Here is a 26418-nt window from a genome sequence, read left to right on the forward strand (position 1 = left end):
CTGACAATGTTGAGTGTTTATGGAAAAAGTTCAAGGCAATCGTAAAATGCGTTTTAGACAGATACGTGCCGAGTAAAACTGTGAGGGACGGGAAAAACCCAGCGTGGTTCAACAACAAAGTTAGGAAACTACTGCGAAAGCAAAGAGAGCTTCACTCCAAGTTTAAACGCAGCCAAAACCTCTCAGACAAACAGAAGCTACACGATGTCAAAGTTAGCGTAAGGAGGGATATGCGTGAAGCGTTCAGTGGATTCGAAAGTAAAATTCTATGTACCGCCTCGAAAGAAAATCCTAGGAAGTTCTGGTCTTACGTTAAATCAGTAAGTGGCTCGAAACAGCATATCCAGACACTCCGGGATGATGATGGCATTGAAACAGAGGATGACACGCGTAAAGCTGAAATACTAAACACCTTTTTCCAAAGCTGTTTCACAGAGCAAGACCGCACTGCAGTTCCTTCTCTAAATCCTCGCACAAACGAAAAAATGGCTGACATCGAAATAAGTGTCCAAGGAATAGAAAAGCAACTGAAATCACTCAGAGGAAAGTCCACTGGACCTGACGGGATACCAATTCGATTCTACACAGAGTACGCGAGAGAACTTGCCCCCCTTCTAACAGCCGTGTACCGCAAGTCTCTAGAGGAACGGAAGGTGCCAAATGATTGGAAAAGAGCACAGGTAGTCCCAGTCTTCAAGAAGGGTCGTAGAGCAGATGCACAAAACTATAGACCTACATCTCTGGCATCTATCTGTTGTAGAATTTTAGAACATGTTTTTTGCTCGCGTATCGTGTCGTTTTTGGAAACCCAGAATCTACTCTGTAGGAATCAACACGGATTCCGGAAACAGCGATCGTGTGAGACCCAACTCGCTTTATTTGTTTATGAGACTCAGAAAATGTTAGATACAGGCTCCCAGGTAGATGCTATTTTCCTCGACTTCCGGAAGGCGTTCGATACAGTTCCGCACTGTCGCCTGATAAAGTAAGAGCCTACGGAATATCAGACCAGCTCTGTGGCTCGATTTAGAGTTTTTAGCAAACAGAACACAGCATGTTGTTATCAATGGAGAGACGTCTACAGACGTTAAAGTAACCTCTGGCGTGCCACAGGGGAGTGTTATGGGACCATTGCTTTTCACAATATATATAAACGACCTAGTAGATAGTGTCGGAAGTTCCATGCGGCTTTTCGCGGATGATGCTGTAGTATATAGCGAAGTTGCAGCATTAGAAAATTGTAGCGAAATGCATGAAGATCTGCAGCGGATAGGCACTTGGTGCAGGGAGTGGCAACTGACGCTTAACATAGAGAAATGTAATGTATTGCGAATACATAGAAAGAAGGATCCTTTATTGTATGATTATATGATAGCGGAACAAACACTGGTTGCAGTTACTTCTGTAAAATATCTGGGAGAATGCGTGCGGAACGATTTGAAGTGGCATGATCATATAAAATTAATTGTTGGTAAGGCGGGTACCAGGTTGAGATTCATTGGGAGAGTCCGTAGAAAATGTAGTCCATAAACAAAGGAGGTGGCTTACAAAACACTCGTTCGACCTATACTTGAGTATCGCTCATCAGTGTGGGATCCGTACCAGATCGGGTTGACGGAGGAGATAGAGAAGATCCAAAGAAGAGCGGCGCGTTTCGTCACAGGGTTATTTGGTAACCGTGATAGCGTTACGGAGATGTTTAGCAAACTCAAGTGGCAGACTCTGCAAGAGAGGCGCTCTGCATCGCGGTGCAGCTTGCTCGTCAGGTTTCGAGAGGGTGCGTTTCTGGATGAGGTATCGAATATATTGCTTCCCCCTACTTATACCTCCCGAGGAGATCACGAAATGTAAAATTAGAGAGATTCGACTGCGCACGGAGGCTTTCCGGCAGTCGTTCTTCCCGCGAACCATACGCGACTGGAACAGAAAATGGAGGTAATGACAGTGGCACGTGATGTGCCTCCGCCACACACCGTTGGGTGGCTTGCGGAGTATAAATGTTGATGTAGATGTAGGACATATCAGTTGACAAAAGAGCTCTTGTCTGAATACAAAATGCAGTGTGCTAAAATGTGGCGAATCTTGATCTGTACGCCACAAGCACCACACACTGGAGGGTCCTTTCACCACAGCAAGTAACCATGCGTTACAGGGCTGTGATTTATGCAAAGACCAGTTTTGAACTCTACCAAACGCAGTTTGTTGTCTGTCACGTCAAGCCACTCGTCTTCCCATCGGTGCAAGACTCGGTACCTCAAAACGAGGCGATAGCATGCAAGTGGATGACACATTGAAGTATCCGAGGATTACGACATGTCGCCTTGGCTGCTACATATGCCATTTTCGTTCCTCTTCATACTCATGCGTCCAGCCACCCAGCAGAAAGACATTTCCTTCCCCAGCCTTTGTAAGGGGTGTTCCGAATGTCCTTGACTACATAATCGGCTAGGTACAAAAGTTGCAGAAATTGAAGGGCAGCCTGTGAGTCTGAACAGGCGAGGAATTGAGCAGGCACAGCACATCTCATCTGTTCCAGTGCCCTCAAGACCGCGAATAATTCGGCTTTGAAGACAGTGACATCTGGAAGCAACCGAATCTTGAGTACTTGAGGACACGATAGGTGAGCGGGGGAGGGGGTGGGGGGTGAGAGAGACAAGGCAGCCGACGGACTCCCCATTTTGAGACCTACCCGTGAATATGACTACATAGTTGTGCCCATTTAAAATGTCGGAAAACATCGTATTAGGAAAACAAACAGGAGTGCAGTCTCGTTTGTACTGTGCTAAATCTAAAGTGTGGCAATCGGTTAAAGCACTGGATTTGAGATCGTATGAGCCCCACGCCAAGGGATTCCAGTTCACGTTCCACGCGGATTCCAAATAGTCTTGTTATTAATGGACTACTGGAGAAAAGGGTTCCATAGCTGGACAAGCCACAGTATGATACGCTGGTGAATATGGAGCAGAGAGGAATTTATGTGCTTGACGCACCACGAGCAGTTACCGCCGGATGGAAAGTGGCGGTTCCCAGCTTCAGCACTGATACTGGGTAACCACCAATGGCCATCCTGACCCCCCCCCCCCCCCAATGTGGATAGTATCAAGGATCTTCAGGTAAGAAGGTTTCGCTGAGCTGTATGCCGCGCACCCACAGTCCAGCCGCAATCTCACGAAATCTCTATAAAACTGGAGCAGATGCGCTCTGTCCACTCCCCAAGACCTATGGGTAAGGCACTAAGATATTCAGCGCCTTCTGAGCCTTAGGTGTGGTAACAACGACAATCTGAAATAAAAAAATGATGCCCAGAATCCTCACATAGTACAGTGTCATACGTATGGAAGTCACGTAAATTAAAATGACGCGAAAAATCAAAATGAATCGCGCACACACTCATCTGCAGAAAACGTCAAACCTGTCACTGAAGCCCACTCCAACTGCTTCACTGTATGCAGCAACTGACGAGAGACACACACATCACCCCAGTGCGACGGCAAAGCCTTTCGTGAAATAGGCTATTTTACCATGTTAAAAATATGGTTCGGATTGTTGTTGTTAGGATTGATTATAACATTTAAATAGTATTTATGTCAATGTTCTCACAAAATCTTATTTTTTATGTAATTAAAGCTTAAATATCACTAAATACCAAGGTCTGGTCACGTGATCAAGACGCTCTGTTATTGGCTGATGCACTGGTGCCATCAAGAATAACGGCAAGACGAAGCTATTCATGTGTTGTAGGAGCACTAGCCGAAGTTTCGAGGTTTTTATGGATTTTTTTCTAGAAACAGTTTAGCTATTTACTGATGGAAAACGCAATTACAGCTTTAAGTAACAACAGAAGGAATTTTGTGAACGCTGATAGTGGAAGCCTTGCGAATGTTGATTCGTTTATGCTCCACTCATTTAGAGCGGTGATATGTGCACCGACGGACATTATTTTCCCTATTCCCTGCAATATCATTAAACTCGCTCAGAACCAAGGAATTGTAGAATTTGCAAATGGGTCCATGTATTATAACCAGATTGTCGACTACCAGCCATGAGCTACGACCCAAAGCAGAAGAAAATCTTGGCAAAACTTAGTGCTGATTTCCTCTGTAGAGGACACTCAGCAGAGAAACTATTTCTAGCATGCGTTTGGTGGCGCAATGGATAACGCATCCGACAGCCGATAAAGTGGTTACATATTCAGATCCCGAAAGAGTCATATACTTTTAAAGTTTTACACGAAGTACGAAAATAGCGTTAGCAAGAATGCAGCAGTTATTTCGATTGTGGGATCTATTATATATAGCTTTATATTAGTCTTAATTTGAGAAGTGGACAACGGAGTATAAACGCATTTATTTTGCGAACAAATAATTCATTTTTTTCGGAAGCATTGCTATTAGTGAAGATATCACCGTACGACGACAGTACAACGAGGTGTAGAACGATGAGGTTATACGGAGAGATATAAAATGTTTACAACATGCAGGTGACACAAACATAAGGGCTGTGATGTTTGGGAGTATAAACTAAGGCTGGCGTCTGAAACAGACTTACATCATCTTTATATAAGATTATGAAACTGCAAAAGCTTAATCAATAAGAATCCTAGGTGGACAGTACGTAGTTAAAAACATTGTTTCTAATAAAGTAAGAAGTGTGTGGTCACATTAACTAGAAAATATCTTTTTTAAAGCAGAGTTTGCGAACAACCATTGCAAATGTAAGGGCATGTAAATAGGAAGAAACACACGGTAATATTCTGTTTTTGATCGGTGTGGTGAAATTTTGTGATTGTGACTTGGTTTTCACATGAGAGGACTGTCGAGTAGTTTTCTCAATAAATTAAAACTTTGTTTCGAGTTAGATTCGAACCACCGATCTATGGACACAACTCGTAAAATTCGATGGTCTACCACTCTCAGCTGAACTACCGAACATTTGGGGTGTAGTTGGGTAAAACGACAATTTCCACTAGGAGCCAATTTTGTTGAATAACAGTGGGGGGAGCTTATCTCGGAGATAAGTTAATGTTAACTTCACAGTGCAATACAATTTTAATTAAGTTAGTTAACTTTTGCGTCGACATGGTGGCAATTTGCCAGTACAGTGACGGTGCAACCAAATTTTATGTATCATCTCACCTCTGATACACTCAAAAACAAGTCTTCAGGAGTTTTTATAGATTTACTTGCACAGTATGGTACTAAACATCATTTGTAACCCATTTTCAGAAACGTAAATTCCAAAACAAGACATCACTGTGAATTAACATTTTGACAGTAGGAGCAGCGAGCTACCCAGTGACGTCACAGGCATCACATGACTCGAATGGAGCGTCATATATTACTGACATCATATGATGCTGACTGCATGCTATACATATCAATTCCTAATTAAATTAAAAAACCATGAAATCCCCGCGACAGGAACAGATGAGAACGCAGTTGTCGCTGATAAGACGGCATGTGGCTGTGTCACCTTCATTGCTGGCAACTGGCCACCAAGCCTTGCAAGGGCGCCGAATTTTCAAAATCACAGTCTCTCCGCGGTTTATACTGGGTGAACATTAAAGCAGAGCACTATAATTGCAACTGGAGACACACCTAAACCAATGGTGTGAGACAGCATCACTCGACGAACAGACATGCCGATAGCGTAGATTTCTGACATGTCATATACCCAACCAGTGACCAGCCTGATGATGTCAGAAATACGGTAGTCATGGCGCGGGCACTGGCCATCTGTCATCTTTGACATCGCCGACAATTGCGTGTCACCGCGAAAGATAACTCCAACACTGAGGTGTCAACTGAGATATGAACTTCCAGGCTCTGCTGTCGGCTCCATCACCAGAAGACGGACTGAAATCTGTGTGCACTCAGAACGTACCTGAAGCGGTCGCTCCAATAAGAACACAGAGGGCGATGGACACCACCGCCAATACAAAATAAAATCGATACCGCTGAGTGTAAAGTTTCACTGGCTCATCCGCAGCTGAGAGACGAAAGGCCCTCCCGAACCCACTCTGAAGGCTGTCAGTGATGCCTATGATAACACAGAATCGTAATGCTGTAAGCTCACTCAGTAAGGAATATCAGAAACTTTTTGTTCTAGCATGCCGAATATCGCCACTGCACTGGGACCGCGATTAAATCTGCAGACCTACGCCTAAGCCATCACTCTGGCAGAAGCGTTCACTGCCAATTTTACGGCTGTCGAGGACCTTGTGGATCCTAATCACATCTATTTAGACACTAAAGCAGATAAATGATATCATTCAGGAATTGAACAAAAAACTGACCTGGAGTTGTATGCATACTGAGTAGTGCAAACAATATGAACGGCTGCGTACCGGAGAAACGCGTATAACGCAGTGAAATTTACGATATCTATCTTCACCACAATCCTGGTAATTGGCAAACTGTTCATCTGCATGGGAACTCAAACAGTTGCTACACTAAACACTAGAAAAGAACTGCTACTGGTCGTTAGACTTCTGCAGCCCATATACGTGTATAAGATATTTGTGGAGTCTTCTAGGAGGATGCTTCATCATTCGTCGATAACGCCGAGAGTGACAGATTTAATTGGCTCATCTGAGGGGAGCAAAGAACCCACTCGGAAAGGTTGACAGTGAAATCTATAACAACACAATCACTGGCGAAAATTCTACCGACACTGTAAGCCTACTCGCTATGCAATACCAAAAGATTCTTGCCCCATCATACCGCAACTGCACGCAGTGGGGATTAAAACTGCACATCTACCGTATGCCAAGGCGGTAACTCTGACGCCAGTGTGACCTATTCTTGAGTACTGCTAGAGTGTTTGGGATCCACGGCGTGTCGTATTAAAGAGACATCGAAGCAATTCAGGGACGGGCTGCTAATCTATTACCGATGGATTCGAACAACACGCAAGTGTTAGGGAGTTGCTTCGGGAACTCAAATGGGAATCACCGCAGGGAAGGCGACATACTTTCCGAGACACACTACTGAGAAAATTTAGAGACCCGGCATTTGAAGCTGACTGCAGAACGATCCTGCTGCCGCTAACATACATTTCGCGTAAGGACCACGAAGATAAGAGAAATTATGGCTCATACGGGGGCATACAGACGTAGTTTCTCCCTCGCTCTATTTGCGAGTGGAACAAGAAGGAAATGACTAGTACTGGTACAGGGTACCTTCCGCCACGCACTGTACAGTGACTTGCAGTATGTATGTAGATGTAGGTCATACTGTAGCAGAAGAGCCCAACCTTAAAATCCATACAAAACCTTTTACAAAGCCAGAATGTGCAAAAATAATTGGTCCCACCCTTCTCCACTGACACTCATTGTTCCTGTCGTCCTGTCATGCGACGGGTCGTGAATGACACGTCAATTCATGTTTCAAAAAAGCCACAGCATATTTTGCGTACATGCTGTTCGATTATGTGTACAAGTATTTCCACGTGACAAGGCCTACGGGTTTCATCAGTACTTCTCTCCACGAAAAACCTATTCCACCTACCTAAAGTAATAACAGGCATATGAGGACTTGTCATACTGCCTGCGAACAAACGCTTTTCAGGCCGTGAAACAACTAACTTTAGATTAGTGCCGGATACTCCTTCCCGCATCGTACGCAGACAAACGTTGTCTAGATGCGTTTTCATCGAAGCTATCAACGTCATATCGTGTGCTTTCTTACTCTACTTCCCAAGTATCATAAGAACAGTTGCTTTGCAGTCTCTTCTCAAGGGCCACTCTCTTTACTGTCACGGTTCAACACTTCTGGCACTCTTTCGAGCACTTTACTGACTATGTAGTACCAAACTACCGCTGTAAACCCTTTTCCTTTTAAAGTAAACGCGTAATATGTACACTAATGCTCATAAATTAAGAATAATGCTGATACGCTCTGGTGGGCGGTTTGCGGGTTTAAATCACCTCGGGATATTGACCATGCGGAACGAATGGCAGGTAGTCAAGAACATACGACACCAGCGGCCACCTAAACGTGCCATCAGAGGACCAGATGGCCTCCTCTATGACGAACTCGCCCAGGCGGAGCTGTATGCTACGACTTACCAAGAACAGATGTCTACACCAGCGACCCCCGTGAACGACGTCCGCCTGCAAGAACAGGAAGCCGTCGTTACAGCAGAATGGACTGCTTTTCTTACTGCGCCTGTGCAGAGCCGCCCACAACTCAGCACACCAGCAGAGATCCGTAAAATTATCCGGAAGACTCGGAATAATGCGCCGGGCAACGACTCCATAAGCAACACCGATTTGAAACAGTTGCCCAGGAAGCCAACTGTGCTCCTTACCCGAATTCTCAACAGCTGTCTTCTGCAGGGACATTTTCCTACGGCATGGAAGACGGCTCGAGTAGTTCCAATACCCAAGCCAGGTAAAGACCCAGCAGAACCCAACAGTTACCGGCCAATTAGCCTCTTGCCGACCCTTGGCAAGGTGCTCGAGAGAATGCTGTTGAAGAGGCTCCATGACACGCTTACAGCACGTGATGTTGTACGACCCGAACAATTCGGTTTCAAGGACAAGTTATCTGCCGAACTTCAACTTCTACGGATCACCGAACGGATACAAGAAGGATACAACAAGCAGCACTTCACGATTGGTGTCTTCCTTGACATCGAAAAAGCTTACGATAAGGTGTGGCGGCCCAACCTTATCGTCAAACTGCATCGCACTACCCCTATTGCGGATTATTACATTAGACTCATAGACAACTTTCTGCAGGACAGGAAACTGTATGTCCCAGTCGACGATAAAAACTCCGAAATGAAACTGATCTCCGCAGGAATTCCGCAGGGCTATGTCATTTCGCCTCTGCTTTTCAACTTATATATAAATGACATCCCAACAGTCCCCCTTGTTACGGCGAGTTTTTATGCGGACGATACGGCCTTTCTGACAACTGGACGACACTTGGACCAGCTAATCGCTAGGATGCAACGGCAACTTGCTGTAATGGAAGGCTGGGCGCTGCAAAATAAGATAACGATCAACCCGACGAAGACGGCAGCCGTTCTGTTCACACGGAGGAAACCGTTCTGAACGACAGACTCCAAATAGCTGACCAATTTATCCCATGGTCGCCGGGAGTGAAGTATCTCTTTGTCTACCTTGACAAAAAATTGCTCTTTACGCAGCATACTGACGACAAGAAGACGGCAGCCCAGAAGATGGCCAGGTCATTGATTCCTTTCCTGAAGAGTAAGGATCTCAACCCTAAGACTAAACTCCAATTGTATAAGGCAACGGCGGAACCCACAATGTTGTATGGCTCCACCTCGTGGGGGACTACGTGCGTCTCCAATTACAACAAACTCCAAGCGCTGCAAAACATTTGCTATCGATGGATCACAGGAGCTCCATGGTGGACAAGAAACGTCGACATCCGCACCGCACTCCACGAGACCACTATACAAGAGAAGGTCCATGACAAGGCTCTACGAGTTTTTGACAAGATCGATGCCCTTAGGGACGAAGTTCGACAATTAGAATCGGTAGGAACGGTAAACCCTGCAAGATGGCACACGTATCGAGTACCGAAGTCAATAACGTTTCACCCCCCATAGGCAATATGTCATAACACGAGGAAGCAGTCACACATAACAGCCTCGACACATTTCACCCTCCACAGGAGATAGATATCACCAAAGACAGCAGGCTAAAGGACCCATTGCGTGCCCAAGCCTAACTGAATGTGTAATAAATAAAGTGTTTTCCTTTTATCCTTACATCCCATCCTAGAAGAATAAGTCATCAAGGATGATCTCTTCAGTCCACACTATATTAAAAAAAAAAAAAAAAAATGACCACGTGGTGCATTTGACCTGCGGTCGTCGCACGGTGGCGCTGGCAGCAGTCCATATACGCAGAGGTGTGTTGGTGCATGTCAGAGTATGGTGCAGCGAGTAAGTGTGCAGACGTTTTCAGACGTGCTAATGGTGACTGTGAGTGGAAAATGGCTCAAAGAACACATAATGATGACGTTATGAGGGGTAGAACACTAGGGCGACTGGAGGCTGGTTAAGCACAGCATATCGTAGCACGGGCCCTCCGTGTGTCACAAAGTGTGATCTCAAGATTATGGCAACGAGTGCAGCAGACAGGAAACGTCTCCATGCTCTACAGTACAGGACGTCCACAGTGTACAACACCACAAGAAGACCGATATCTCACCATCAGTGCCCGTAGACGACCATGGAGTACTGCAGGTAGCTTGGGACGTTACCAGAGCCACTGGAACAGTTTTCTCCAGACACACAGTCTACAGACGACTGAACAGACATGGTTTATTCGCCTGGAGACCTGCAAGATGCATTCCACTGACCGCTGATCACAGGAGAGCCCGTAAAGCTTGGTGTCAAGAACACAGTACATGGTCATTAGAACAGTGCTCCCAGGTTATGTTCACGGACGAGTCCAGGTATAGTCTGAACAGTGACTCTCGCCGGGTTTGCATCTGGCGTGAACCAGGAACCAGATACCAATCCCTGAATGTCCTTGAAAGGGACCTATATGGAGGTCGTGGTTTGATGGTGTGGGGTGGGATTATGATAGGTGCATGTACACCCCTGCATGTCTTTGAAAAAGGAACTGTAACAGATCAGGTGCATCGGGACGTCATTTTGCACCAGTATGACCGCCTTTTCAAGAGTGCAGTGGGTCCCATCTTCCTCCTCATGGATGATAACGCACGGCCCCACCGAGCTGCCATCGTGGAGGAGTACCTTGAAACAGAAGATATCAGGCGAATGGAGTGGCCTGCCTGTTCTCCAGACCTAAACCCCATCGAGCACGACTGGGATGCTCTCGGTCGACGTATCGCTGCACGTCTTCAAACCTCTACGACACTTCAGGAGCTCCGACAGGCACTGGTGCAAGAATGGGAGGCTATATCCCAGCGGCTGCTCGACCACCTGATCCAGAGTATGCCAACCCGTTGTGCGGCCTGTGTACGTGTGCATGGTGATCATATCCCATATTGATGTCGGGGTACATGCGCAGGAAACATTGGCGTTTTGTAACACATTTATTTCGGGACGGTTTTCTGAACTTATCACCAATACCGTGGACGTACACATCTGTGTCGTGTGTGTTCCCTAGGTGCCTATGCAATTAGCGCCAGTTTTGTGTAATGCCAAGTTGTGTGGCACCACATTCTGCAATTATCCTTAATTCATGAGCATGGGTGTATATAATGTGTACTGCTAGATGTTTCAGCCAAGAAACTCGTAATTAGCGTGGAATATACGCGAAACTGTCTAACAAATTGCCCAGTTACACAGAGATTCATAGGCAACAAACCACCGTTGCCACAGGAACATAAAATCGTACGAACTCTCACTGATTGTGGTAGAGCTGCGAAGCAGCCTCCACTAGACTACTTCATCTGTCAGTCCGGCCGAATGGAGTATAGGCGTCAGTTAGACTCTACGAAGACTGTTTTACAGTGTGCCGCCGCCGTATGGAGAACCAATGTCGACTGCCACGTCAACCTGCTCTAGTGTGTGCAGAACAATGCACTGCGTCTGGCGTTATCACCTGCCACGTTTTCATTGTTGGATTACTTTTCAAGTAGATGGCGCATCAGGACTGTCGCGTCTGCCCAACAATACAGAAATCTGGCACTGCCTAAGAAATTCGACAGAAGCTGCCAGACATTGGCTTAACCTGAGGACACACGACGCCCGGCAACAACGGAAACCAGAATAGAGGAACCAAGAAATGAATCTTAAGGTTAAAGTAGTGAACCGTAACGGTGGCCAACTCGTCCAAACTCTGGGAGAAAGTTAATTATTCGCAAGTTCCGTCGTCCTAACGGCGACCTCACTAAGGTTTGGAACGAGTCAGTTTAACAATTACAGTACACTTTCTCAACGAACAACATAGCAACAAGCTGTCCATTTACATGATTAATTTATGATTATGGGAAATCGAAGCAATCGTGCTAAGATAGTGCCTGAAAAGTCACGACAGACGGTGTCTTCTGAGGATGATACAAGTAGTTAAAAATTATGTTATGCCAATATTTTATGCTTTCTGGAATCTATCAGATTTTTCAAACAAACAGACGGTTTTCATCGATTTTGGTATCAAACCCGCCATAGTGATTTCCTGACACTGTCCCTTTCATCGACAGTAATCGCCCAGAGAAGACGTTTTTTGCTAGGTCTAAAATTACTCTATCATGAATAAACTAATTGCGGGTTTCACTTTGCTTATAATGTACGCAGATCAATTGCGCATCAGTCTTCATCTCAGTGAGCAACTTCCCCAATCACTCCACCTTTCGTAAATGAAACATGCCGTATGTTTCATTGATAATTATCCAACAATTAGTTACTTTACCCCATCTGAGAGTGACATCTTACATTTTACTTAATGAACTGCGGCAGAATAGCATTTATAGATATGAGATTTTAACGATCGTGCGGAAATTGCCGTAGTGTGACTATCTGAACAGCCGCTTCCTTTGTATAATGACACGGCTCCCAGTCAAAGTTGGTTGCTATAGTTATTCACGGGGTTCGATGAATTTGGAGCATAAGTTCAGTACAGAAGTCTATATGGCTCCAGAACGTAGGCCCGAATAACACTATAAAATATGCTACATTACAGGTTTAATGCTGGATGCTGCAAACATCGATAGTGTGAATCCCAGCTCGCTCTCTTTGTCCGCAAGACCCGGAGGACGTGTTCCTCGACTTCCAGAAGATGTTCGATACAGTTCCACACTGCCGCTTGATGAACAGAATAGCATACGGAATATCAAACCAATTTTGTGATTGGACTGAAGCGTTCTGAGCAAACAGAACACAGCGTGTCATTTTTTAACGGAGAGAAATCTTCAGACGCAAAATTAACTTCGATCGTGCCCAGAGGGAGTGTCATCTGACCATTACTTCTCACAGTATGCAGGGTGTTCGGCTATTCCTGTTGCGATCTTCTAGGACTTGTGGAGCGCAGTGAGCACATAATACAGGGTGTCTCAAAAAGAATCACGCGATTTTAACTTGTAATAATATTGAGACAAATAAGTGTCACTAGGTAACTGAAACAGCGCTAGATGTAATCGGCATGGTCTCGAGTTCCAGAAAAAATCCGCTAGATGTCGCTACGAGCGCTGACCTGGACGAGCGCAGTTTCCTCAATGCGAACGTGCCTCATCGTTGGATACGGCGTACAGGACCGCGAGACCATGCTTTACACTCTTGGCCTCCTAGGTCCCCTGACTAAACAACATGTGATTTCTTCCTGCGGGAATATGTTAAACAATATGTTTACGTTCCTCCCTTACCTCGTGACATCGATGACCTAAAAACCAGAATATCAACTGCTGTAGCTTCAGCGACAGAAGACACCTAACGCTCAGTTTGGGATGAATTCGGCTATCGGCTAGATGTCGTCCGTGCAGCCAATGGAGGACATATTGAACATTTATGATGGATTTTTATAAACTTCTGTCTTTTCTGAGTAATTTAGTATGCAATTTGGTGGTGTTAAGCCCTTCTTCCTAATAAATAATTCTATTTAAAATTGGGTCTTTCTTTTTGGGACACCCTGTATTTTGAATTGGAACCCGCGTACGGAAACGTACCATTTCCGTGCTACAGCCATTCGAAAACAAGTTGGAAACGCGGCCACTTTTACAAGTAATTGATTAGGCGTGACCCAATACATAACTTGTTTTACAATTCCACTCATTGACATCGAAAGAAACTGCTCGTGTTCTCGTTGACGGGTTCTCTTCAACGTGATGCAGTACGGCCTGTTCCCACTCGCGTGTGCGGAGAACTACTGTCACGCCTTCTGACAGAGAAAGCGCCCTTTCTCGAGGCCGTTGCGTAACTGTGGCGAAAATGGTATGCGATGCAGTCGGACGTTGTGGAAAAACATCTCCATAAAGGCCGCGGGCGGCTCTTCCATTACTGTAAGCTTCGCCATTCATAAGAATCACGTCGGCGTATCATGCAAACGTGTACTCAACCGTGTTGATCTAACACTCAGACACACGTGAATGAGGCTCGAACCAATTCAGAGAGGTAGGACTGACGTCAAATGACACCACCCGATACGACGTAACCACTCCCCACCACGACTACCCTGTTGCATACCTACCTACCACGGAAATTATAAGTTTCCAGAGATAGCTTCCTATTCGAAATATTATGAACTTACTGGTTCAAATTGCTCTGAGCACTTTGGGACTTAACACCTGATTGACAGTCCCCTAGAACTTAGAACTACTTAAACCTAACTAACCTAAGGACATAACACACATCCATGCCCGAGGCAGGATTCGAACCTGCGACTGTAGCGCCTAGAACCGCGGCCGGCTATTGCCAATGCGTCAAATCTTCATCAAAGTCAACGATGTTACTTTCGTGAGAGATTCGAACGAGGAAGTGTTACTGTGGCAGACCTGCCTTGGTGTTCGGCGTTTCTATGCTCCGAATGTTTCTAAGATCCGTATCATTCCAAGGGGACGTACCAGATCTTCCTGAATAATGTTGTTGTTGTGGTCTTCAGTCCTGAGACTGGTTTGACGCAGCTCTCCATGTTACTCTATCCTGTGCAAGCTTCTTCATCTCCCAGTACCTACATCCCTCTGAATCTACTTTGTGTATTCATCTCTTGGTCTCCTCTGCGATTTTTACCCTCCAAGCTGCACTCCAATACTAAATTGGTGATCCCTTGTTGCCTCAGAACATGTCCTACCAACCGATCCCTCTTTCTAGTTAAGTTGTGCCACAAACTCCTCGTCTCCCCAATTCTATTCAATACCTCCTCATTAGTTATGTGATCTAACCATCTAATCTTCAGCATTCTTCTGTAGCACCACATTTCAAAAGCTTCTATTGTCTTCTCGTCCAAACTATTTATCGTCCATGTTTCACTTCCATACATGGCTACGCTCCATAGAAATACTTTCAGAAACGACTACCTGACACTTAAATCTATACTCGATGTTAACAAATTTCTCTTCTTTAGAAACGCTTTCCTTGCCATTGCCAGTCTACATGTTATATCCTCTCTACTTCGACCATCATCAGTTATTTTGCTCCCCAAATAGCAAAACTTCTTTGCTACTTAAGTGTCTCATTTCCTAATCTAATTCCCTCAGCATCACCCGACTTAATTAGACTACATTCCATTATCCTTGTTTTGCTTTTGTTGATGTTCATCTTATATCCTCCTTTCAAGACACTATCCATTCCGTTCAACTGCTCTTCCAAGTCCTTTGCTGTCTCTGACAGAATTACAATTACATCGGTAAACCTAAAAGTTTTTATTTCTTCTCCATGGATTTAATACCTTATCCGAATTTTCCTTTTGTTTCCTTTACTGCTTTCTCAATACACAGATTGAATAACATCGGGGAGAGGCTACACCCGGTCTCACTCCCTTCTCAACCACTGCTTCCGTTTCATGCCCCTCGACTCATAACTGCCATCTGGTTTCTGTTCAGATTGCAAATTACCTTTCGCTCCCTGTATTTCACCCCTGCTATCTTCAGAATTTGAAAGAGAGTATTCCAGTCAACATTGTCAAAAGCTTTCTCCAAGTCTACAAATGCTAGAAACGTAGATTTGCCTTTCCTTAATCTTTCTTCTAAGATAAGTCGTAGGGTCAGTATTGCCTCACATGTTTCAATATTTCTACAGAATCCAAAATGATCTTCCCCGAGGTCGGCTTCTACCAGGTTTTCCATTCGTCGGTAAGGAATTCGCGTTAGTATTTTGCAGCCGTGACTTATTGAACTGATAGTTCGGTAATTTTCACATCTGTCAACACCTGCTTTCTTTGGAATTGGAATTATTATATTCTTCTTGAAGTCTGAGGGTATTTCGCCTGTCTCATACATCTTGCTCACCAGATGGTAGAGTTTTGTCAGGACTGGCTCTCCCAAGGCTGTTAGTAGTTCTAATGGAATGTTGTCTACCCCTGGGGGCTGAAGAATAAACCTAAGAATAAAATATACGAAATAATATAAGAAATGACAGAAGAATGAGAATTTAAAAAGAATGTAGCCCCTGGAAATACCCCCCGACACACACACGTTGTCATTGGTTCCGATATATCGGGATCGTCACCTTCTTGTCCCGACAAGACCCAATTTTGTCCCGATTATGCAAAATACTGTTATGAGCTTGGCTCAAGTACTAAAGTAACGAACGCTATCTACTAGCGCAGCATGTAAGTACAAGCCCCAGTTAGTTTTACTTACTGTTAGGTCAACAAGTGTATGTTGAAAAGGTCGTCTTACAGTTGGTGTTGCATGTTGTGTATCCTGTATCGACAAAGCAAGCACATTCTACTTCTAGCGGCCATCGTTCGAGCAAATACCAGACCTCTCCAGTGGTATGGGGTTGGAAGTATTTAAGCAGCGCCACAAGGAAGAATCGGGCAGTTCCCATTCGAGTAGCGATCTGATAAGACGATTCTTCCTAAACGCAATACAAACAGCGAGTGCAAGTTGGTAATGTTTGCAATACTTACTGCAAGTATATAGGGCGTGAAGTGTATAGTGACGTGTACTTCGATGAACAAAGTGTTATTGTCGACTGTTTACCGTCTAATAAACTTACAGCTTTCGACAATGCCTAAGGATGGAAAGAGAAAGCGTCACTTTTCGGATGATTACAGAAAAGGGCGGTCTTTAGTCAAGAAGGGACGTACCGATCAAGAAGCGTTGTGTGAGATTAGTAGCTGTTTCATCTCAGTAACTCACGGAGGTAAGACAGATGTGAGGCGTCACATTTCTGTGCAGAATCATACGAATAGATTCACGTTAGCATAGACGCCCAAGACTATTTCTACGGTCATTAAACAAGAACTAATAGTAACTCATAAATTTGTCAAGCATCATCAAGTCAGTCAGTTCTCTTCGCTGTACCATAAAACAGAATGCCGCAATGTAAAATTTGCTTCATGTTTCTGAACTGAAGCTTGGTTCCGCTTGAAAAAAATATAAAAAGCGATGAAGAATTAAGTCTCGATAGCTGAAATTAGAAATATATTAACAGACACTCAAAGTTGTCGATGAAAGGAAGACCGCCAGTTTTATTGGCATGCAAAGCAAGATAAATTTGGACAAATTAAAGGAGGAGAACCCTAAACAAGAAATAATTAATTTCGAAATTTGAGGAAGAGGCAATGGCTTTCTATACCATAGCAATTGATTACTTCGCTATTTATTTGAATAAATATCAGGTATTTGATTGGATAACGGCATCTGAAACACCACCTTGGGTGATTATTGGAAACACTATTTTATACGGACTAAAATTGTTTTCAGAAATATATGTTTCTGAAGAGCTTTTTAGAAATTATGCGCGACACGGAAGAATGGAAGTCTAAACACTCCGTGGGAGAAAGGTAGATTTGCTTTATTAAGAAAACGGAAAATCGTGAACGGAAATGTCAACTGCGAGGATTTGTTTTCCCGCCTACAACTGCACTGTGGAATGAGTATTTTCGCTATGTCGGCCCACATGACTGATGAAAGAATTCGATTGCTGCCAGGGACTGTAGAATCAGTCTTACAGTGCCAGTTTAATTGGAGCTGACTTGCTTGGAGTTTTATAAAAACGTAAAACGGAAAAAGGCGAAATCTTCCGGAAAAATACGATGCACCAACTAATTCAATTCTACAGCCTCATGTCAGTGTCCGGACGAGGTCCTGACTATATATGGCAACCCTACTCCTGTAGTAAAGCAATGGGTTGATAAATGGAAATAAATAAAAACAATCTTCCGAAAAATACGATGCACCAACTAATTCAATTCTATAGCCCTATGTCAGTGTCCGGACGAGGTCCTGACTATATATGGCAACCCTACTCCTGTAGTAAAGCAATGGGTTGATAAATGGAAATAAATAAAAACAATCTTCCGAAAAATACGATGCACCAACTAATTCAATTCTATAGCCCTATGTCAGTGTCCGGACGAGGTCCCGGCTATATATGGCAACCCTACTCCTGTAGTAAAGTAATGGGTTGATAAATGAAAATAAATAAAAAACAATCAAGTTTTGAACACGGGGAGAAAAAGTGAGAGGCCACGACGATAGCCACTGTCTCACTATTTTGGATGTAATTTTCTCGCGCTACAAGACATCTAAATTACGTCGGAAACTTTAACAGTCCCTCAGAAACGGTCGAGTAACTACGGATAGGTCTTAACATGTTCGCTTATTCTGACTCTTCTTTCACCGAGTGAAGCTTCTGGGAAATCGGTTTATGGCACTTGCCATGTTCTCCTCGTCAGTGCAATAAACCATGAACTAAACTTAATGTGTTGTATATAAAACTGAACAAAATTGCACTTAGGTTTGTCGTTTTACTAACGGAAGATGCTATACGGGAGACATTATGAGAACTTAATCGTGAAAACACTAAAGTGAATTTCCTGAGGAAAGTGATTCTGAAGCTCATGTTCCTGCAGCATTTCTGGAAAATGGCGAAACACCAGCCTGCGAAATCTTCGTACAGCGATGAAGAAAACAGAGTCGTCCATGGCAATAATGGTCGTTCTCTCAACACAGATGTTCCTATAGAAGAGCCCGGTTAATTGCCTACAACATTTACTGGCAGAACAGTCAATTGAGAATAAATTTTAACATTCACCATTCAAAACATTCAAGTTACATGTCTCCATGGTTCTAATCAGAATTTAACTCATGTGACGAATCTGGATGAGGTTACTTGTTCTCATAAGCTTATATTAAACTGGAGGACTAATTAACAACAGTAAACTGAATTTAGTTTTATGTTCTGACTATTTTGGCATTGCACTGTCTTGTGCAACAATGGGCATTAGGCTCTTAAGTTTCTCACATACACATCTACATCCATACTCCGCAAGTCTTTGAGTACCTCTATCGGTTCTCCCTTCTGTTCCAGTCTCGTATTGTTCGTGGAAAGAAAGATTGTCGGTATGTCTCTGTGTGGGATCTAATCTCTCTGATTTTATGCTCGTGGTCTCTTCGCGAGATATACGTAGGAGGGAGCAATATACTGCTTGACTTACCGAGCTACTAAGCGTCTCTCTTGCCTAAGATTCGATGTTCCACTACAATCAAATATAAACCAGAGTTTTTGTTTTACGCGCCTTTTGTAAATGGCGAGCGGCGCGCTCTTTGCTCATTGTTGCTTTCGTTTCCAGTGATGTCCTCCACAGTTATATCGTTTTATCATTTCTTTAGTCAGAATCGCAATGTCAGAGCAATAGATACTGTTGCGCAAGAGATTATAATTAAGTTTCTCACGGCGGAGGACGTAAAACCATCCGAAATTTTGAAGACTTGCGGCATAATTCGGGGACAACACCCTGGGAAAGATAACGGTGTAGCACGCCATAAACACCTTTTACGAGGACTAGAAACAGTTGAGAATGACCGACATCTTCCCAGGACCAGCACGATTGAGGAGAATATTCGCATTGTTAACCAAGTTATTGAAGACGATCGCCAAATAAAAGTTGCTGAAATTGCTACTGAGGTAGTGCTCAGGCTACCATAACAGACAGCTTTGGATTTCGGAAGGCGTCCGCAAGATGGGTGGTTTGTCTTCTCACCGCGTCGTTTCAAGGTGTGCAAACGGCCACCAAAATGAAGGGGAACTTTTTTTTTTTTCTTTTTTCACCGGCTTGTGACCTGCGATGAAATATGGGTGAGTCATTATACTCCGGAATCTAAAGAAGGCAGTATGGATTGGCGCGAAAAGGACGAATCTGCGTCCATAAAAGCCAAAAACTCTCCGTGCAACGGTCTTGTTCGTTCTTAAAGGAGTTCTTTCTCATTGATTTTCCCCACAAACGTCATATTATGAACGCTGCATCCTAATGACAACTTTTGGATCAAACAAAATGTGCATATCGTCAGAAAAGGTGCGCATTTCCAGTATGGGATGTGATCGTGCTTCAGGACAATGCCCGAAGCCACACAGCTGCTCGACCTCAACAAAAAATTCAGGAATTGTTCTGGGCCACACTAAAATGTCCTCCCTACTGTCCTGACGTGTAACCCTGCGATTTTCGTTTGTTTGGCCCAATAAAGCAAGCAGTCTGACACAGATAAGACAACTATAGCACTGCCGAAGTGTTCATGCGCAACTGGTTGCTGTCACAGCCACGTTCATTTTACGAAAACGCGATCAAGAAACTTCCTATCCGCTGGGAAAAATGTCTTTCCCGTTCAGGGGCGAATTTTTCTGAATCTTAAATAACCTTATAAAAAACTTCAGGTTTATATTTTTGGCTCACCCCCCGTTCATGAACTGGATCCTATCAGAAATTTGTGGAACACCTTTATAAGTAAATGCAAACCATTATACAGTCCGCATTCTTACTATAGATCAGCAGTTTGTTGGTTTCCAGGGTAACTGCGCTTTCAAAGTCCATATGACACAAACTAAAAAAAAAAAAATATGGTATAGAGTAAAAACCGCTGCCACTCACAATAGAAGGGGATTCATTTAAAACAGTCATCTCCAGCCCTGAGCTCGGAAACATGTACCTGAATATAAACCACCTAAAGATGGGCACAAGCCCGAAACCGGTTGTGTGTTAAATAAAATCACCTATTGTGACTGGTAGCGGTTTTTATTCTACATCCTAAACAGGAACAGTCACAAGTTTAACTGCAACCATTATGGATAAAATACATACAAATAGATATGACATGAAAATTGTAATGATGAACAATGCCTATGAGTATTATATGACAAATGGTGAAGTTCACACTATTGCAATAAAGAAAGAAACAAATCTACCGGAATACTATGTACGAAAACTTTCTGAACCTATCAACTGTATAAAGCGAAGAATGAACGCTGGTAATTGGTTTAATAAGGTTGTTGTCCCTTTGTCGACCACGCACAGACACATCACTACTGATGACGGGACCGAAAAACCACAGATGGAGTTATATACAACATGATCAAGGGAGATCTGATACCTTGGATCAGTATTGTGCCGTGGGGAGACAAAAACGAAGTTGGGAGCTTTGTCTGTGGTTCGCCAAAATGGATCAGGCAGGTACGGTATCAATGCAATGATTCTGTATGGAATGGTCAACCCCAATTGTTAGAATCCAGTACGGGGGTTCCTACAGAATCTCTCTGTAGATCTTTGCAAACTTTCGTGGAAAACTGCCAAATGTACATATGCAAGCAAGTGTGAATAGATGCATTTCTTATGTTCTTTAAAAGCCGCTTATTGTGGAGTGTTCCAAGAACTTTACAGGCTGGGTCTTCAAGGCGCAATACGATTCATACGCTCGCAATGAAAGCACAGGAAAACATTGTTGGTATTCGGTAAATGTAGCAACAGAGCTAAGTTGTGCTAAGAGTGTGGAAATAATGATTTAATTTATGAATAATTGAGAAAATTTCGAATTATTTGTGTGATATATGTCTATTTCATTAATTGAACAACACGTTCATCTGACTAAACTGCGAATAAAATCTTTGGATCCGGATCACTTTCAAGTCTCTCTATTGAAAAGCTTCCACGACAGTTTGTCTCGAATTTTGCATGCAATAATACTGTTGTTCCACAATAAAATTTTCACTTTGCAGTGAAGTGTGCGCTGATATGAAACTTCCTGGCATTAAACTTTCTTGCCGGACCGAGACCCGAACTCGGGTCGTTTGCCTTTCGCGGGCAAGCACTTGCCCGCGAAAGGCACAGGTCTCGAGTTCGAGTCTCGGTCTAGCACACAGTTTCAATCCCCCAGAAAGTTTCAATTCTAATATTGACTGAAATAGTAAATGACAGAGGCGAAATAAAATGCGTTTATCGTACGAAAGGCCAGTTTCAGTATAAAATATTCGCAATTTCTCCAGCAAATAATTGGGGGTCATCGTGATCCTGGTGTCCAGAATTTCCGAGGTGAACACTACAAGGTTTAACATGGAGCTTGTCACTTCTGAGTAAACTGGCCTTTGAGATGGCGTACACGCTTTGAACGATTCAAGGATGGTGAAGAAAATTGGCCATGCTCTTTCAAAGGAACCATTCCGGTGTTTTTCTGGTGTGCTTTAGCTCTCCGTATGAGCTGCTGCTCACTCTGACTGCCAGCTCTACATTACTTTCTCTAATGGCAGCCACTGAAATGTATTATAATAATAACCGCTATTGTCTGGTGCTGTTGTACTTAGTAATCGTATCTGGAAGTACGTTTGATGGACACTCAAGCACTTAAGTAGAAGCGAACAAATATGCGCCCAACTAGTTTCAGGGAGGGGGCAGACTGCAGACAAACAGCTGAACAAATTTAATTAACGTGACTGGTGCTTACAGCCCACATATAAGAACGATTTCTAGCTAAAAATTGACATTCAACGTCAAAATACGCAACGGTGTACACCTACCCTGCCCAGCTCACTTTAGCAGTTATCGAGACAGCTGCAGTGTAATATCGAATCTGAGCACCGCGGGATTTAGAATTGTTTACATAATCTTTCTCTATTTTGAAATTCTTGTTTTCTCTTTATCTGTGTTTGCGTAATAATTTATGTTGTATCTCCGTACCTGTAAAACAAAATGGGTTTCCCCTCTTTGTTGACCACACGTTTCGACATCTAAAGGAGATGTAAGTGAACATATGGGTCAGGAAAAAAACCTGGAGAGCAACTGGGGTTCTATCGTATGGTATAATTCAATGAATTACTGCACGGTTGCAGTAGTCAGGTGGTAAAATGAGCAACACCCTTAAAAAACGACAGCTGCTGTACATGTAAATGCAAATTACTGTTTTAATACAAAACTTCATGCAGAGGCATATTGTAATTCACTGATGTAAACAGCTGGTTTACCTACCTTTTAGCTCTCTCCAACAGCCCCGGTCCCGCCTGCAAAAACTGAACAAGACCATTGGGGACAGAATGGTCTACGCCGCTAACATCTATAATGTCGTCCTCTTGCGACAACTGTACACCCAATCTCTGTGGTCCGTTTTCTCTAGTAGTAAACTGAACGAATCTCATTTTAAGGCCGTTAGCGCCGGTACAGAATCTTCTGTTTGTTGAAATACTGCTACACGCATCTGACAAGTAACAGCCAAGTCTTCTCTCTGAGGAAAGGACCTTCCCTTTTGCAGTTTTCGACACACACTGTTGAACTCTGTACGAGAAGTTCTTGTTTTGTTGCAGAGATAACGCCGCTGATTTAACTAGGAGCTTACATCTTCGTCTTACGGGCATCTTCGTCGATTATGTAACACCACGAACACAACTAACCACAAGCACAACTCTTCCACCAGTGACACCAGCCTGTCGGCGACTAACGCAGACCCACCGAAAACCATAATCGATATATATCGTATAATTATCGTTCTATCGTTCTCGAAACACATTATCGATAATCGTGATTTGCGGTGACAAGAATCGAAAATGTGGAAAGCGAATGCGGGCAGAATTCAACAGTTCACAACTTTTTAATTTTAATTAATTACACTTAATTCAATATGAACCTGGCATGTTTACAGGAACTGCTACATCTGTCTTGAAGAAACCCGTAAAACAAAACAGTGCAAGATGCGTGACACTGACCAGTAAATAATTGATTTGTTGATTTCTGTTTATGTTGAGTTATTTCGAAGGCATTTGGATGACAGTAGAGGTAAGCTACAAAGTAATTGATTTACATATTATTTTGATGTCACTGTGGATACGTAATCAGTATGTTTCATTGATAAGCTGTATCCAACATTCATGAAAAGCGCACATGATCACTCCTTGAATTTATGTCTTAAAGATTGACATTAGTTTAAGAAAAATGACGTTTATGCATTTACATACAGTAATGCTTCAGTGAGCGCACAAAAATCGATGATAGCTTGTAATCGAGGCTACATAAGAAGTACATATTACAACCATTTAGATGTTCTTTCCCTCAGAATGTAAAGCATTTGACAGAATGCTGAATTATATGCATGTTACACAATAATTATCTGAGTAATTAGTGTAGGATTATGTCATGATTACTGTCAACTTGGCTATGACTTCTAATGTTGGGAGTATAGTACAACGATGACGGGAAAGCACGACTTGCAGCTGACGTTGTCCCAAAGTTTGCTGTTCTGTTTAGTGTGTTGGTGGCCATAATTCCTTTGTAAGAAATGTAGTAACAACAAAGATAGCTACTGGTTGGTATATTGACCTATGAAAGTAAAATACCTCATCCTTTGAAACAAATTTGCAACAGTTTTCGTGGGTCACCATTGATTTCATGTTGCTCTCTGCTAGACTTGATATATATTGCGGGATGGCCTGCAGAATGTGAAGACTGAAGAAGAATGCTGTCAATATTATGAAATCATTTTTATAAGCATTGAAAGAAATGCTCAGTTTCTGATTCCTTGTAAAATGGCGTGGAAGTTCCCTATTGACAAATAAAGGAAGTGAATAATTCTATTGATGGTAATTTTAGAAGCGCATTGTAGATTTAAATTATTTATCTTATAACCTACCATATTGTTGTCTTTTTTGCATATTGCCCCTGTACTCTGTAATGAATTCAAATGTATATAGTTTGGTATTGCCCAAATAAATAAATATACTTTCGACATTAAATTCATTGTATTCAAATAGTTTGTTTGCTATTTGTACAACTGTGACTTCTCTCAGTTTTATATCAATGGTAGGTAGTAGCAGACCTCTCCTGTATCTAAATTATATTTTTATCATGCTAGAACGTGTACTACTGGTTACGAGGAAAAAGTGAAACAAAAGAGCTTCAGAGCACCAATAAGGCAATTATTTGACCAGCGTATACTTGACTTGTGATCTGACTTACTTCCCTTGTGTCCCATACATATTCATGTAAAGCAATAGTTCAAATGGTTTATCTTTTGTTCTAGTGCTTTGCCAATGCCTTAATATTTGTTTTTGAGACTTCTTGAATTGAGCCTACCTTGGCTCGAAGTTGTTTCCGAATTTATTTTACTGAACATACAAAACTATTTTTCGCCATTTATTGCTTAGTTTTATTGACTGAGTAACTGACATCCTTTCTGTCTCATTACAGCCTATAGTTCCCTTTTTAGTTTCTGTATTTGCTATGAAAGCAGTAGACTTAAGGATCCATATCAAAACCCATGTGCTATATACTTGACTTTGTAATGTTGCCGTAATCATTTAAGAAAGCATGGAGGCATTGGTACCAGTAACTGCCTGAAAAATTCAAGATAAGGGCAGTGAACCTAAATGTGGAATATCAGCACAATCACAGATTGCAAGATATTTTACATCACCAGATAGCTTGAGTTTGTATATCGCCTTGAGAGGCTACTGACATTATGATGAGTAATCAGGTGAAGGAAAAATATTTTTTTATTTATTTTTTACTATCAGTATATCAGCAGAATAAATAACAGTATCAGGAAAGTGTGTCAGTCTTGTGGCAGTGTTCATTAACCCAAACAACTTTTCAAATGATGAATGTTTGGAGAGATGGCCTGCACCTCAATAGATTAGGTGCTCTGAATTTCAGTAAAATCTTCATAGATGTGTGTAAAACCCAAAAAAGCAAGAGAAACTGGGACAGTACAATTGACACAGCAGAGGTTCTAATGGAAAATAAAAAGTATTGATACCAAAGAAGTGATGCACATAAATCATAGTAAAAAGCAAAAATGCTCTACAGATGCTCTGGAATATCAGTGGCTTAACAGAAGAACTACCAAACCTTAAATACTCTAAAATCAGTGAACTTAAAATCCCACTTTTAGATTGTGTAAATATCAAAATAACTGCCTGAATGTACATACCATGAAATAGAAGGTTTTTACAAGTTTTAAATAGTGTTGCTAATGTTAAGGTAACTAGCAGCTTTTGCAGAAGAAACAAATCTCATGGAGGTTCCTGCATTCTTTTTGCCCCTTCAGCATGTTCTAAAGTATGAGAATATTTAAGTTATTTAAATGAAGAGAGTGTGTTTGATAGTTGCTCATAGAATTAAGTGATCTGATTTATGTGATTATAGCAATTTATAGAATTCCTGGATTTACTGATAGCTGTGATTCCAAAAGAAATCTGGTTTCAAGTTAAACTTTTCTGAACACACTAGAGAAAATAGTAAATTAGTGCCCTGCGCTGATAATATTATTGCAAAGTACCAGTATGAAAATGAAATTAAGTTCTGCTTAGACCTAAGTATTTTGGATCATACAGTTCTGTTTATTGAGCTGCCAGTTACAATAAATATCGATTTATTTCACAATAAACTAAGTACTGTAAGCTGGCTTATAGACTGCTACCAGCAAATGCCATAAACTGCAACGAATTCTTAAATTTTTTTTAGATATGTTTAATGAATCTTTTCCTCCTAGATTTTGGCAAGAAATGTAAGCAGTAAACTTAACTGGATTACACAAGGAATAAGATTTTCTAGTA

At 42.5% G+C, this 26418-nt stretch overlaps 2 protein-coding genes across 2 annotated transcripts in view; one reads left to right on the top strand and one right to left on the bottom strand.

Annotated features, from left to right (window-relative positions):
• The window catches only part of LOC124605382 (fumarylacetoacetate hydrolase domain-containing protein 2), a 134814-nt gene extending 111493 nt beyond the window's left edge, over positions 1–23321 (bottom strand). Inside the window, exon 1 of the mRNA XM_047137022.1 lies at positions 22844–23321. Coding sequence (XP_046992978.1) covers positions 22844–23226 — 383 coding nt within the window. The 5' untranslated portion in view covers positions 23227–23321. The remainder of the gene's footprint in view (positions 1–22843) is intronic.
• A 65-nt stretch (positions 23322–23386) lies between these two features.
• Positions 23387–26418, top strand: part of LOC124605383 (BLOC-1-related complex subunit 5) — a 73017-nt gene continuing 69985 nt past the window's right edge. The window contains exon 1 of the mRNA XM_047137023.1: positions 23387–23644. The gene's annotated coding sequence lies outside the window, so the exon portion shown is untranslated. The remainder of the gene's footprint in view (positions 23645–26418) is intronic.

The sequence above is a fragment of the Schistocerca americana genome, chromosome 3 (genome assembly GCF_021461395.2).
Source record: "Schistocerca americana isolate TAMUIC-IGC-003095 chromosome 3, iqSchAmer2.1, whole genome shotgun sequence".
Lineage (NCBI taxonomy): Eukaryota > Metazoa > Arthropoda > Insecta > Orthoptera > Acrididae > Schistocerca > Schistocerca americana.